We start from the raw sequence: 15,405 nt of genomic DNA, 5'->3' as shown, positions 1-15,405 counted from the left end.
TAATGAACGAATGAGCTGAATAGTTTCTCAAATTAGTGGCTTATCTACTCCGAGAGAGATTATAGGCAGTCTTTGCTTTGCACATTTCAAATATGTACAAATTTCAGTTGTTGGTAGATGTCATCGAGTTAGTTCTGACTCATGGCAACCCTACGTACAACAGAATGAAACACTGCCTAGTAATGCGCCATCCTCACAATTGTTGATATGTTTAGCTTATTATTGCAGCGACGTGTCAATCCGTCTCTTTGAGGGTCTTCATCTTTTTTGCTGACCCTCTACTTTACCAAGCATGATGTCCTTCTCCAGGGACTGGTCCCTTTTGATAACATGCCCAACATTTCGTTTCATTACCATTGTTTAAATAACGCCAGTCCTCCTACATCATGGTTTAAATTTTAGTTAGCACATTATGTTAACTGTGCCAACTAAACAAAAAGTCTATTTAAACCTGGAAAATTCTAGTCCTTGAATTTCTTACACATAAAATCAGGAAGAGGATTAAATGTCTTGGCTGTGTTCTCTCTGCACCTTGTGTAACACCCACCCTCTCTTGTTTTCCTTCTCAGAATCGTATTATGCTATTATAATGTGCAAGCAATGGTGTTGCTTATGGATAGGCTGGATTTAATCACTGTGTCTCTGAGGGGCGGGAACTCCTGGGCCCACACTGGATGGATTGACTGCCCCTAAGGAGCTGCTGTGTGCTCTTTTCTTGGCTATTTGCCCCCTCCTGAGAAGGGTCTGAAGACAGTTCTGAGCCTTGAGTTAGTAGTCATCCAGGAGCTTGACAAAAAAGAATTTATAGACTGGAATGAGTCAGACTTGGCAGTGAGCCAGCCCTCTGTGTAGAAGGCCTCATTCTTCAAAAGGTGATAACTAATTAATACCCATGTGGAAACCAGAGGCAATAACCATTGGAGAGTGTAATGATTTAGCACCTCCTTAAGGCTGCATAACTTGTACAAGACAGAGCAGGACCCTTCAGGGGAATCCACTGGCACCTTTTAGCTGTAGACGTCAGAAGTGTGAAGAAAACAGGAGACCACAGGACCCATCTGTGGAGAGATGTTCACTCAAGGGCAGCACAATTTCTTAAGCCCCCCAGAGTCCCCAAGAACAGTTTCAGATTGCCCACAGGAAGGATGGCCTCCTCCCACAGCAACACTACTAGCAACCAGCGGTGCGTGGACTTGGGCTGTCTGTGAGTACAGCGGGGCTCTTGCCAGCAATGACTTGGGTAACATGCTATAGCTGTCATCAAAGTGTATTAAAAAACTGGGGTTAAGTATTTCATGTAGGCAGTGTGAGGCTGTCCAAAACGGTGTATTTCCCAGGGACATGATTCAACTCTGAGAATTATGTTCATAAGTGTTGGAAAAACTGGATGGAAAATGTTTTTTTTGTTTCTTTATTATTTTATTTCTTGGTCCTCAGCTATGATCACTAATTTAAGCTGTTGGAAACATGTAACCTCCATATATGGCCCCTGAAACTCTACATTTGTAAAACAAAACCAAAACAAAAAGTGAAAAAGAGAAATGCTGTTGAAAATGTTTTAGCCAAGATACCCAAAAAAAAAACCCATAGTTCTTCTAAAATCACTTTATATTCATAAAATGATTGTCCTCAATAACACTGTCAAAAGCTGTGTTGCTGTTATCCTAAGACACTGCAGACTTTTTACTAACGTGTATTTCTGAAGAGTGTGAACATCTCTCGGTTATATCCTTAATGTGACTTGCTAACCATCATGGGAAACTTCAATGTTTATGGTACTCGAAAAATTTGTTTTTTAAAACAAAACGAAACAGGACTGGGGTTTCATGTTTACTTTGAATTGCTCTTCTTACATCCTTATCTTTAGTCACTGGATTATGATGTAAATGCTCTGGTCCCAGGTTTTGAATTTTTTTCCAACCCCGAACATTATTTAACCAAACCCAACTAACCAACTATGGTCATAAATCACTGTTTGCCTTTTGTAGAAACCATCTAGCTGATTCCAAAAGTAATGGCAAATTTGGAAGTGCTGTGGTGAAACATAACTAGATATGAGGAAGAATAATGTTCTAAAAGACTATGAAAGTAATCCTTGAGAAAGTAACAGTAGCTTCCTAAGAGATGCTTGTTGTACACCATAGTAGTTGAGAGCATGGACTCTGGAGCCAGCTGCCAGGGTTACATCTCGCTCCACACTTACTAGCTGTCCAACTTTGAGAAATTACCTAACTTCTCAGGGCCTCGTTTTTTTTTTTTTTATTTATAGTGCAGGGATGATGTATCAGTGAGGGTTCTCCAGAGAAACAGAACCAATAGGATTATGTCTCTGTGGAGAGACAGATTTATTTTAAGTCATTGGCTCATGCGATTGTAGGGCTGGCAGTTCTGAAGTCTGTAGGGCAGGCCAGGATGCTGGAAACTCAGGCAGGATTTCTGTGTTACAGTTTTAGGGCAGAATTCCTTCTCCCTGAAAGCTCAGTTTTTGCTCTTTAGGCCTTTACTCGTTAGAGGAGACCCGCCCACATTATCAAGGGTAATATCCATTATTAAAAGTCAGCTAATTGTAAACGTTAATCACATAAACAGCGTCACAGCACCATCTAGACTAGTGTTCAAACAAATAGCTGGGCGCCATAGCCTAGCAAAGTTGACACATAAAAGTAACCATCACAGATGATAATACTGTACTTGGCTTCAAGGCTTGTTGTGTGAATTAATTTGCTACTGGTAAGGCTCTTAGAACAGAGCCAGATATATTGTGGGGTGCTCAGTGAATATTAGGAATTCATCTCACTAACGTAACTGATCCTAACACCTTGCTTGCCATTGGGCTGAGGCTTTGGTATCCAAGACTGGTAGCTAAGTCTCTCAAGCCTGTGTACTGAGGGAACATTATCATATTTGAAGGGAAGTCATCTTTATGGGAATTTTAAGTGAAAATATAGGGGCCCATTAAGTTGTTAAGCATTTTAAGGCTTGAGTCCAGCCAGCTTTGAGGTGTTATGAGGTACTAACAAGCCTGTCAGCTGGGAGCAGAATCCCCGGCTGAGAATTCTCACCTCCACTGAGTTCTAATTGGATTAGCAGGGGAAGTCCCCTCCTTTCTGAGAACATAGGCATTACTGTGAATAATACTATTGCTTAAAATTTCTCTGGTTTTCTTAAATGAATCCTTAAACATAATGCCTAAATGATGTTTAATTAGCTCAGTGACTTACAGGTCCTTGATCATTAAAATGTTTAGTTGGTTGTTAATCTACTTATTGTTCTTCAAATTCATTATATTTTCAAGATCTTTAGGACTTTGAAAATGGACTAGCCCTTTCTTTTAGTAAGTTCTTAGAAGATTAGGATTAATGTTACTATTTTTATCTCTCCCCACAGTGCTTTGGACATAATAGGTGCATAATAAATGTTGATTTGATTTAGTTTGAATCTTGTTTTGCATGTGACAGGTAGGAAGCGGAGTTCAGAACAAATAAACCTCAAATAAAGACCCCTGACTTTTTTGGATAAGAGCCTCAGTCCTCAAATGGAATATAAAATTTCTACCCTAAATTAGGTTTTGAATTTTTTGGATTCAAATACTTGCTAAGAATAAAAACAGCACATTAAAGGACTGGCCTGGGTATCACAGAATATGCTGAATGATAGTTGATACAACTTCTTTTATGTGTAAAGACCAGATCTTAGTGTAACTTACAAGCTGTAATTTACTGATCATTGTGGCTTGTCTCTATATGTAATATATATGCATATATTTCCCACAAAAAGGGGAAAAGATCCCTGCAAAGACTGGGAAATTTCCTATTCTAATTCTTAAGTTCTTTCCCTTATGTGTATTCAGGAAATGTTGGAAAGTAGTTCAAAGGGATGAAAAAGCCTCCAACTCATAGGTAACTGCATCAAAATATTGTTTAGAAATCAATGAATATGTTAAACTGATGATTGGGGATAAATGTTGGTCAGTTTCTTGAGAATTTAAGAAATTCTTCAGTGTTATATATTTCATAATGCAGTGCTTCTCTGACTTTAATGGGCACGTGAATCATCTAAGTATCCGTTAAAATGTGATTCTGATTCAGTAGATCTTGGCTGGAACCTGAAGTTCTGCATTTCTAACAAGCATCCCCGATGGCGTTGATCTGCTGGCCTGCGGCCCTCACTGAGTAGTGAGGCTCTCCAGCAGAGGTTCTCCAACTTGGCTGAACATTAAATTACCTGTATTTGTTGTCGTTAGTTGCCTTTGAGTTGCACGCTCCAACACATAGCGACCTTATATAGAACGTAAAGAAAGGTTGCTCGGTTCTGTGCCACCTTCACAATCATTCATGTATTTGAGCCCACTGTTGCAGCCACTGGGTCAGTCCATCTCATGGAGGGTTTCCCTTGTTTTTGCTGACTCTCTAATTTATCAAATACGATGTCTTTTTCTAGTGATTGATCTTTCCTGATGACGTGTCCAAAATGAGAAGAAGTCTCGCCATCCTCAGCTTCTAAGGAGGATTCTGGCCGTTTGTCCTCCAAAACTGAATTGTTTGTTCTTCTGGCAATCCAGAGTATATTCAGTGTTCTTCACCAGCACTGTAATTTAAATGCATCATTTCTCCTTCGATCTTCCTTTTTCATTGTCTGGCTTTAACATAGAAACCCTGGTGGCATAGTGGTTAAGTGTTATGGCTGCTAACCAAAAGGTCAGTGGTTTGAGTCCACCAGGCACCCCTTGGAAACTCTATGGAGCAGCTCTACTCTGTCCCATAGAGTTGCAGTGAGTCAGAATTGACTCGATGGCAATGGGTTATGGTAGCTTTAACATGCATATGAGATGATTGAAAAGACCAAGGCTGAGTCAGGTGCACCTTAGTCATCAGAGTGACATCTTTGCTTTTTAACACTTTAAAAAGAGGTCTTTTACAGCAGATTTGCCCAGTGTAATATGTCGTTAGATTTCTTGACTGCTGCTCCCATGTTGTTGATCCAAGTAGAGTGAAATCCTTGACAAGTTCAATTTCTTCTTCAGAAATCACCTGAGGACATATAAAAAATAGTGGTGCCTGGGTTTCATCCCCAGAGATAATTTAATTGGTCCCGGTTGTGGCCTGAGTGTGAGGATTTTATGAGGCTCCTCAGGTGATCCTGTTGTATAGCCAGGTTGTGAACCACTGCTTGGTCTAAAGGATCTGAATTGTTTTCATTAGTTCACATCTGTGTGGAAATACCTCTCATCAACTTGATGTTTTCCACATGTGTGTTTTAAATTATTATTGTTTTCAGTTATTTTTCACTTCTCCTGTGGACCTCATGTTTTGAAAGAGTCCCTCTACTTAGCAAACTGAATTTGAACAATTATTCGTTTTCCTATTTTTAAATCAAACCCCATGAGTTGCCAATCAGACTTCCTGTTCAGCATGTACTAGCTGATGTTACCACATTGAGTTGGCATCATCTCCAGACAGGGCCAAAGCAGAGTCTGCCACACACTTTCCATGGGTAAATACGCACTTTCCTTTGGACTTTTTGAAACGTTGAAAATAGTTCACTGATCTCTACTTGCTTCATTTATGGACCCAGGTCAGAATCCATTGATTACTTAATGAAAGAACCCCTCAGACTGTTGGTCTGGAGACAGACTGTACCTGAAAATTCATGTGTGGGTAGAAGACTGTACCTGAAAATTCATGTGTGGGTAGAAATTTCATCAACATTGTAGTAGAGCTCGTCACAATTCTGACTTGGTAGTTATCTTTTGATGGCTTCTCCACTCAAACAAGCAAACATTCCTCTTAATCCATCTCCTGTCTGCCCCCATGACTTGATATGCATGACAGCTAGGAGCTCCTGGTAGGTGGAGTGAAGTTGAAGATACCAGAAAAGGCTTCTGAGAAGAGGTGGATTTGCTGAGGTCTGAAGAATGGTAGGAAGTCTCCAGCTTGAGAAGAAGGGAAAAGGCATTCCGATGAAAAGAGAACATCCTGTGCAAAGATTTGTGGCATGAGTGAAGTGTGGGAAACATTCTAATGAAGAGAGAATATCAATATCCTGTGGAAAGATTAGTGGCATGAGACAAGTGTCTGGCTTAGGGTGTTCATGATGATAGGATATAGAGGGAATGGAGGGAGGTTGGTGAAAGATAAGGCTATTGAAGTTAGGTTGAATAGGGAAGGTTGTAGGAATTCTTTATTCTTTATTCTGGCAGGTATGGCAAAGACTGGAGCAGGGAAGAGAGGTGGCAAGAGAAGCAGTCTCATGAAGTTGTTGAGAAGGCATGGGAGTTATATAAAGAAGAATCTGAACTTAAGAGAGTAGTAGGGGTTCTAGAAAGGCTGGAAGACTTCATAATTTTTAATTTAAATAAGAATTAGGAAATAGAGATATCTGCTGTGAGGTAGTGTAATATTGACTTTGATAAATTAAGGGTGCCTACTGTTTTTTTTTTTTTTTTTTTATTACTGTTAGCCCCAGAGCAGTGGTTTACAAACTTCAGTGTGGAACAGAATCACCTGGAAGACCTGTTTTGACTCAGATTGCTGAACCCCTCCCCCAGGGCTTCTAATTTTGTAAATTTGGGTGGAACCTGAAAATTTACATTTCTAGCATGTTCTTGGGAGGTGCTGATGCATGTAGTTAGGCCTATTCATGACCACACCACTGTTTTAGAGCAACCACTGAAAAAATTAGGGAGGTATAGTAACAAAGGCAGTAGAGAGAATAAAATGGAATTTAGAAATATTCAGTTAACTCAAAAGAAGGCAGGGAAGGAGCAATAGAGGAACAAAAACCGGAAGGAACAAATGAAAGACAAATGGCAACATGGTAAGAACTGAAACCCAACCATATCAGTAATTAAAATAACTGGTTAAATGTTTCACTTACAAAGCAGAGACTGACTTGTTAAGACACAACAAAATTTGCATTAAAATGATGCATTTTAAATATAAAACATGCTTAAGTATAAGGTAGGTAAAGGATGGAAAAGGATATACTGCCAGACAGTAAGCTTAAGAAAGCCATATGGTTATATTAATATCAAGAGGGCAGAAGTAGATCCAATGGATCAGGGTTCCAGGGAAACCAATTTTAACTCTGTGGAGGACAGGCCTTTCCAAGGGCCATCATTGGTCAGTAGTGGAAGAAGCTGCCTTGTAATTGGAGCAGATGTTGCTGGAGGTATGCAAACAGGCTAGACTCAGTGGAGAAATAATGAATGGAGAGGTTGATTAGATGACCCCGTTCTCCTCTTTAGAGCTATGATTTGATTATAGCTTTAAAAAGAATATTTGTGATTTTTTTTTTCATGACTACAAAAGCAGGGTATGCAGCCACCTAAGTTTAACCATGAGAAAAACAGCAGACAAAAACAGATTGGGGGACTTTTAATAGGATACCTGGTTAGAACACCTCAAGCCTGTCAAAGTCATGGAAAACAAGGGAAGACTCAGAAACTGTCACAGACTGGAAGAAACTAGGGAGATTGGATCTTGGAACAGAAAGAGAACATTAGTGGAAAAACTGGTGAAATCCAAGTAAAGTCTATAACCCATTGCCGGTGAGTCAATTCCGATTCATAGTGAACTTATAGGACAGAGTAGAACTGCGCCATAGAGTTTCCAAGGAGCACCTGGTGGATTTGAAATGCTGACCTTTTGGTTAGCAGCTGTAGCTCTTAACCGCTATGCCTCCAGGGTTTCCTAAAGTCTATAGTTCAGCTAATAGTAATATACCAATGTTGATTTCTTAGTTTTGACACGTGAGAATTGGTAGAGGTAGTGGCAGTTGTTAGTTGCCATTGAGTCAATTCTGACTCCTGGTGACTCCGTGTATGCAGAGTACATCTGCTCCTCGGGGTTTCAAGGCTGTGACATTTTCGAAGCAGATTGCCAATTCTGTCTTCCAAGGCAGCTCTGCATTGGTTTGAACCTTTCCGCTAATGGCCTAGCGCTTAACTCTTTACAACACCCAGAAACTTAAGACATGACAAATAGTAATGTAAGGTGTTAGAAACGGGGAAATTGGCTGAAGAGTATATGGGAACTCATTACTATCTTTGCAACTTTTCTCTTAATCTAAAATTATTCTAAAATACAAAGTTTATTAAAAAAAAAAAAAAAAGAAGCAAGCGTGGTGTTGTGGGGTGGGGCGTGGGAAAATGTGAGCTTGTTTGTAGACCTAGGATAAGTAACCAGTATGGATGAGCACAGGAGGAAGAAATTATGGGGAAGGTTAGACCAGAAGTTGAGAAAGAGAAAAATTCACACAGTAAGGAAAGGTGAAGTTGAGCAGCAGTCTTTAAACATTTTTGCCTGTGCACTCTCTAAAGGAATATTGAGAAACTGTAACCCTTCTCCCCCCACATTTTAAAAATGACAACTAGAGGTTTTCACTGTAAGTTTAACAAGATATAAAATAAGATTACAGCATAGTTTGAACTGAAGTTTTCCTTGAACATACTGCCAAGAAAATTTTATAGCTATAGGTTTAATGCATTCAATTTATTAAAAGTATTCATTATTGATAAGCAAATCCTGTCAAACCAACTGAGTCAGAATTATTTTGTCAGAGAAGGTTTGACTTCTGATGGACCTGTCTCATTTTATAATTCTAATATAGGGCTGGATAGTTGCAACAAGAAGGCTTGCTACAGTTTTGTTACCTGGAAGTGTTTAACAAGTAGCCACTCATTAGTATTTCTTGACTGAGCTCAGGGATCCTCCTTCTACAGACAACTGCGCCTTTGGTGCCTCAAATGTATTTATACTCTGGAGAGCAATGCACCATTTTAAGATTGATTTGGGATGGGTGAGAGGGCTGGGAAGGGAGAACTTGAACCCTAGTTTTAGGAAGGAGGGCATATGGAAATTAAGGATCTGGAAATAGATTCACTTTCACACTTGCAGAGAATATCCGAGTACACTCCCTCTCACCCATTTTGAAGGGTGAGGCGTGGAGCAAAGCTTTGGAATAGTGCCTGGGGAATCAGAGAACTTGCCAAGGACAAGAAAAGGATAACTGCTTTGTGTTTGAAGTCACAACTGAAGTGGGAACTTGTTAGTTTCTAACAATGCTTATTAGCACTGTTTCTCTTGCTATCTCTACCTTTTTTCTTCTCCTTTGCCTCTCCGTTTTCCTGTGTCCGCTTTATTTGACATCTTCCAGTGGCACCCTTGAGCACCCTTCTTTTTGGCAAAGTGATTTTACCAGTGTACTCCTTAAACAAATTCCACTAAAATGTAATAGGATTTCTTAGTGAGATTTGACCTGTGTAAAACTTTGAGACCACAAATGCCATAAAGAGTGGCATCACTGAATGGCCACTCTAGTATAAATGCATACATTGAACGAGTGATTCAGAGTTCTGAATCAGGTAACGTGTTTAAGTATTTTTTTAATTTAGCTTAAGGTAAATTAGAAAGATTTTGTCTTCCACCTCTTAAATTAAAAATATATTTTAAAAATGGAAATATTTGTGTGTGTGTTTTAAAAAAAGGAGCCCTGGTGGCTCAGTGCTTAAGCGCTCAGCTGCTAACCAAAAGGTCAGTGATTTGAACCCACCAGCTACCACATGGGAAAAAGAAGTGGCAGTCCGCTTTTGTAAAGATTACAGCCTTGGAAACTCTATAGGGCAGTCTGACTCTGTCATCCAGGGTCGCTATGAGTCAGAATCAACGGCGGCGAGGGTATATGTTTTAAAAATATTTTGAACATATATATTTAAATAAGTCTGCTTATCCATCTGCATTCTTCCAAATAAACGATGGGGTATTTATAAGATTATCCTGTTTTTACTTCTGGATAAACATGATCCAGTGTACACACATACATACACACACATATATATAACACACATCTTAAGTATATATGCACAGACACCAGTCTATACTGCTGCCATTTAAAGTGTGCAAGTCTCATTTATAAAGCTCATTAAAGCAATAAAGAAGCACTCTGTGATGATTCAAGAACTCATTTCAGATACTGAAATAGTCTATCCCACTCGCCTTATAAATTCTGCCCTATGAAATGATGTACCTTATCATTATTATTATTTGGTTCTAGCATACTTGGTTACTATGGGATCAGTTCTCGCTGCACAGGAAAACGTGTTCTTTTGTTGTGTAGATGATGCTTTGCTGTCATTGACAACTCTCCATTATTTTCATTAGAAATTCTTCAGTATACTGGGCAATTACTAAGACAGTTGTAATTTTTCTTAACGAGCAGTAAAGACTGACCTGTGCCCTTACCCCTTTTTTGTAAGGTAAAACCAAAACCATTGCCCTTGAGTCAGTTCCGATTCGTGCTGATCCTATAGGACAGAGTAGAACTGCCCCATAGGGTTTCCAAGGAGCTCCTGGTGGATTTGAACTGCCAACCTTTTGGTTCGCAGTGGTAACTCTTAACGACTACACCACCAGGGTTTCCTTTTGTAAGGTAAGTGGGGTCTATTAGCTGGTCTAGTCTGAGCATACTCTAGGGTTCAAACCAAAAAAAAAAAAACCAAACCTGCTGCCGTCCAGTCAATTCCAACTCATAGTGACCCTACAGGGCAGAGTAGAACTGCCCCATAGGGTTTCCAAGGAGCGCCTGGTGGATTTGAACTGATGACCTTTTGGTTAGCAGCTGTAGCACTTAACTACTATATCACAGGGTTGCTTAATGTGGAGCACAGAGTCTCTGGTGCTCCCTAAGTGAGTTTCAGGGGGTTCATGAACCACATCAAAGTATAACAAATATTGTAGGTGTGGGTCTGTATCCTCAGATTTCATTAGAAAGTTAAAGAATTCTGTACCCCCAAAAGGTTAAGAATGCCTTTTTGGTCATCTTCACCACTGAACAAGACTGTGGGTCGGACACAATGATGTTTTCAAAACACTTGGAAATAGTAACGCTCATGTTTGTATTGCTGTACTGTCTCAGCCACGTACAATTTGCATTTCCAGAATAATTTCTCCTGCGCGTTCCTCTAGTAGTTTTAGATCTATTACAAATCTAGTGTATTCCGACTTCTGTTACAAATCCCCGTCACTAATTTACATTAGAAATGATTTTGAGAGCCCAGGGAATCTCAGGTGTAATCCTGAGCTACTGTTGATTCTATATTTCCTTTGGATAAACATTTGCTGTATTTTTTCATTTCTTGATACTTAAATGGTGTCAGAACAATTTAACACCAATCACAGAGAAGAAGAAATTTTTAATATTAGCAATGTTACATTTCTAGTCTGTGGTAATTGGGAAGTGAATAAATACTATTATGAAATATTTTTTCATCATACTTTGTATGTCTGATACCAATTTGTTTAAAGTATTTATAAATGATCATAGTTAGTATAGACAGTAGAAACAGCAAGAGAAAAGTGGGGGAAACAACAAGCAAAAAATTCTTGGCAGTAGATTTTTGCCTGAAATTATACTTTGTTTCCTTGATGGTTTTATTGTCTGATAATAAACTAATGATATTTACTAATGAAAGTAAATGCTGGCCAACCATGATCCTTAAAGTGTTTCAAGGATTACAAACCAATACTGAATCAACAAGCTCTTAACATTATTTTCTAAATAACAACAACAAAAAACCAAACCCACTGCTGTTGGGCTGATTCTGACTGATAGCGGCACTACAGGACAGAGTAGAACTGCCCCATAGAGTTTCCAAGGAGCGCCTCGTGGATTTGAACTGCCGATCTCTTGGTTAGCAGCTGTGGCTCTTAACCACTACGCCACCAGGGTTTCTGTTTTCTAAATAAGCGTGATCAAATAAATGCTTCTCAAATATAAGCAGACAGCAAGCATTACTTGGAGAATTTGTTGAAATGTATTTCTGGGACCTCACACCACAAGGTTTCTGATTAAGTTGTTCTGAACTAGGATCTGGCAGCTGCACTTTTAACACATGCCCCGGGTGATTTGACCACATTTTGCCAAAACTGACCTAGGTGCTAGGAGGTTACGTAAGACTATAATATAATAATATTATCCTTAATATAAAAGAATACGTGATGAATGTGGAGGGATGAAGAAGACATGGCAGTATTAGCAAATTATATAGAATAACTTTGCACTCTAAAAATTATTGAGGGAAGACATGGCAGTCTGCTTCCATAAAGATTACAACCAAGAAAACCCTATGTGGCTGTTCTCCTCTGTCATATGGGTTAGCTCTGAGTGGAAATCAACTGGAGGGCACCTAACAACAATGACAAGTTTTGTATATGTAAGGAGCCCTGGTGGTGTAGTGGGTAAGAGTTCGGCTGCTCCGAATGGATTTGACTTGATGGCAGTGGGTTTGGGTTTGGTGTTTTTGTATATATTGTATATTTACCATATTAAAATGAAAATTAAGATATTTACAGTAGGAACCCTGGTGGTATGGTGGTTAAGAGCTTGGCTGCTAACCAAAAGGTCAGCAGTTCAAATCTACCAGCTACTCCTTGGAAATCCTATGGGGCAGTTTATTAATATTTAAAATCATCATAGTCTATTACATGTTAGCATAAATAACATTTTAATAAAAGTTCTAGGAAGATTTGAAAACATTCAAACCCATTGCTGTTGAGTTGATTCCGACTCAACAACCCTATAGGACAGAGTAGAACTGCCCCATAGGGTCTCCAGGGCTATAATCTTTACGGAAGCAGACTGTCCCATCTTTCTCCTGCAGAGTGGCGAGTGGCTGGTGGGTTCTAACCGCCAACTGTTCGGTTAGCATCTGAGCACTTTAACCACTGTGACACCAGGGCCCCAACACAAATAACATTTTAATAAAAGATATTTTCCAAAATAAAAACAAATAGAAGAGTAGCATTATGTACATTTTTGCCAAAACCTCTTTGCTGTCTAACTTAGTAGAAGACAACTGGATTGTCATATCTGCTTCTGCATTCATTCTTTTGCAGTCTGTTGTTTTGGTTGAAGTCTACGAAGAAAATTCAGCTTCACAGAAAAGGGAGTGTTTTAATAGCTTCTTTGATACTATACCAAAACTCCACAGTCACAGTTTCTTAAAGGTTAGCTGCAATGTAGAATCTGAAATCATATTATTGAGCTTTTTCTCTCTCTTTTTTTCCTTTGGTATGTTAAAATCCATTGGTCTGTCTTGCACTTTGAGTGTCTCTGCATGTTTTTGTAACATAGTGCATTGGTTATGTGGAAAATACTGGTCAATAAGTTATTCGGATCTTCTAAAATCCCATGCATTCCCATCATCCTGATCTCATCAGAAAAGTCTTTACATGTTGGGAAGCTGTAAAGCTCCTGGTGGCAGATGTATTTATTCCAAATGCTTGAAAACTCAAATTTTATCATTGGCAACAAATACTGTCAGTTGTTTTCCTTGAAGAAACAAGCTCACTTTGTTCATTTTTGAGAAAACGCCTGCCAAATAATCTAAGTCTGAACAGCCACAATTTGTCAGTTGTTCTTTCAAGTAAAAGCGGTAGTCCATGAAAAACCGACAGCTAAGTTCAGCTTGCAGCTCAGTTACACAAGTGCTTTTCTTCTAGGCAACCATTGTATTGTACTTCAGTTTGCAGCAGAAGTGTTTCACGTGCACTTCCCGTTTTCTCACACATACACCCCAAACCCGTCGCTGTGGAGTCGATTATGAGTCATTTTATCACAGAGAACATTAAAAAGACATACTTCAGGGTCACAATTTAATGAAAGTAATAATTCTGACTGCTTCAACAAGGATATTAAAAAAGAAAACTGACTTTAAAAACAAAAACAACAACAAAAAAAACAAACCATTAATAGGGTCGCTCTGAGTAGAAATCGACTCGAGGGCACACAACAACGACAATAATATGTGATAGTGAAGAAAGCAGTGACCTGTTTGGGTAGTGCTAAGGCATCAGCAGTTTTGTCCATTGTTGCTTTTGCATCATCAGTGCAAATGTCAGCACAGTGGAAGATAGAGAATGTCTTCATGTTATTGCAAAAAATAGTTTTGACCTCTGAAAAGGTCTTGGGGGCTCCCTGGAATCCAGGAAACTACATTTAGAAAACAGCTGATAATAGATGGTAGGTTAATTGCATTGGGCCGTCCTGCCAACCCCTAGCATTGCATCTTTAATGTGAGACCTAACCTGTCTGTATTCCATAGCTCCTTAGTAATACAGTGTAGAGGATCACTTTGGAAGGTGGGCAACCTTGTCTTGATTCTAGACAGAATGCGGAGTCCACAGGGCAGGCACTCTGGCATTTATCCAAGTTTCCCCACAGCTATGTTGTGCTGTTCCCTCCGAGCTGCCGAGAAGCGTGACCTCTTCCCATCTCTGCCCATCGAAATGCCTTCCTGCTTATATTTAGGCACAGCTTAAATGCCTTCCTTGGTCTCCTTAGTAGGAAGTGATTTCGTTTGTACTCCTTATAGTGTTTATTGTTTGCATCCTCAGATTTTTTTTTTTTGTCAATCCCTTAATTACTTGCTTAAGGACCAGAATGAGTTCCTTGTTTCTTTGTAATCAGCATGTTGTCCCCCAAATGGGAGGGCATTTTGTAAATATTTGTCTGAATGTAATGAAATTAAAACTGAAAGCAAACAAAGTAAAACAAGTGTGCTTTAGTTGCACATTTCCTGATTGCAAGCCTTGGAGTGATCAAAAGTAGCGAACGTGGTTTACTGCTGTGGTTTTGTCCCCTGCTCACTGCAGCCTCCTGGGCCCCAGTACTCAACAAATATTCAAATTGGAGCTTGAGTTCTGAGAGGCCGGGTACTCTGTGTTCCGGCGATGTGTGTTTGTTAAAACCTGGCAAGAGAGCACTACCAAGGAGCCTGCGGGCGGGGCTCAGCCGCAAACGGGCTATTCTGCGCCTCGCTCGGGCCCGGCGCCCCCGCCCGGCCCAGTCTCCGGCTCCGGCCAGCCGAGCGCCCTGCCCTTTTAAGGAGGCGGATCGTACCACTAGAACTTTCTTGCCAGGGGAGTGTTCAAGCGAACTCGGACAACTGAAGTGAGCCGAAAGGAAATTTTCCTTCCGTTCTAACGTTGGCCGGTGTTCTGGCGCTGGGTGGTGGGAGCTGGGCGCCAGTGGGCTTCGAGCCTAGGGCCTTTTGGTTTCCCCTCTCCGAAATCGCCCCGAGGGCTCTGGCTCGCTCTGAATTTAGACGCGATGTTCCCTGAGCTCGTCGAAAGTGTAGTCCGCCTGCAGAGGCCCCAGTGCCCGGATGTCCATCAGGATTAGCGTGAGCCAATACGGGCCGAGCCCGAGGCTGCGCTGAGGACGCGGAGGCTCGCCCGGAGCAGGTAGTCCCGTAACATTTGGGGAGTCGCGCCGCTGGCGAAGCGTCCCCGCCCGGCTCCGGCCAATGGTGAGCGCGGCGCTGGCACACGGGCCCGCGGGTTGAAAGCGCTAATGGACAGAAGACATTGGGCTCTATAAACTGAATTATGGCAGCCCAGTCAAGGT

At 40.4% G+C, this 15,405-nt stretch overlaps 1 protein-coding gene across 15 annotated transcripts in view; it reads left to right on the top strand.

Moving 5' to 3' along the window:
* The window catches only part of AFF1 (ALF transcription elongation factor 1), a 243,599-nt gene that overhangs the window by 53,436 nt on the left and 174,758 nt on the right, over positions 1-15,405 (top strand). For 3 of the 15 annotated variants that reach the window (XM_064285584.1, XM_064285583.1, XM_064285582.1), the window contains exon 1: positions 8,126-15,403. The exons of 8 other annotated variants lie outside the window; for them this stretch is intronic. Coding sequence is in view for 1 of the 7 variants with exons in the window: in XM_023553273.2 (XP_023409041.2) it covers positions 15,387-15,403 (17 nt within the window). In the remaining 6 variants the exon portion in view is untranslated. Of the gene's footprint in view, positions 1-8,112; positions 15,404-15,405 lie in introns of those variants that run through there. 4 more of the 15 variants (XM_064285591.1, XM_023553278.2, XM_064285586.1 and 1 more) reach the window with 4 other exon arrangements.

The sequence above is a fragment of the Loxodonta africana genome, chromosome 5, assembly GCF_030014295.1.
Source record: "Loxodonta africana isolate mLoxAfr1 chromosome 5, mLoxAfr1.hap2, whole genome shotgun sequence".
Classification (NCBI taxonomy): domain Eukaryota; kingdom Metazoa; phylum Chordata; class Mammalia; order Proboscidea; family Elephantidae; genus Loxodonta; species Loxodonta africana.
This window is presented reverse-complemented; position numbering and strand designations above follow the sequence as displayed.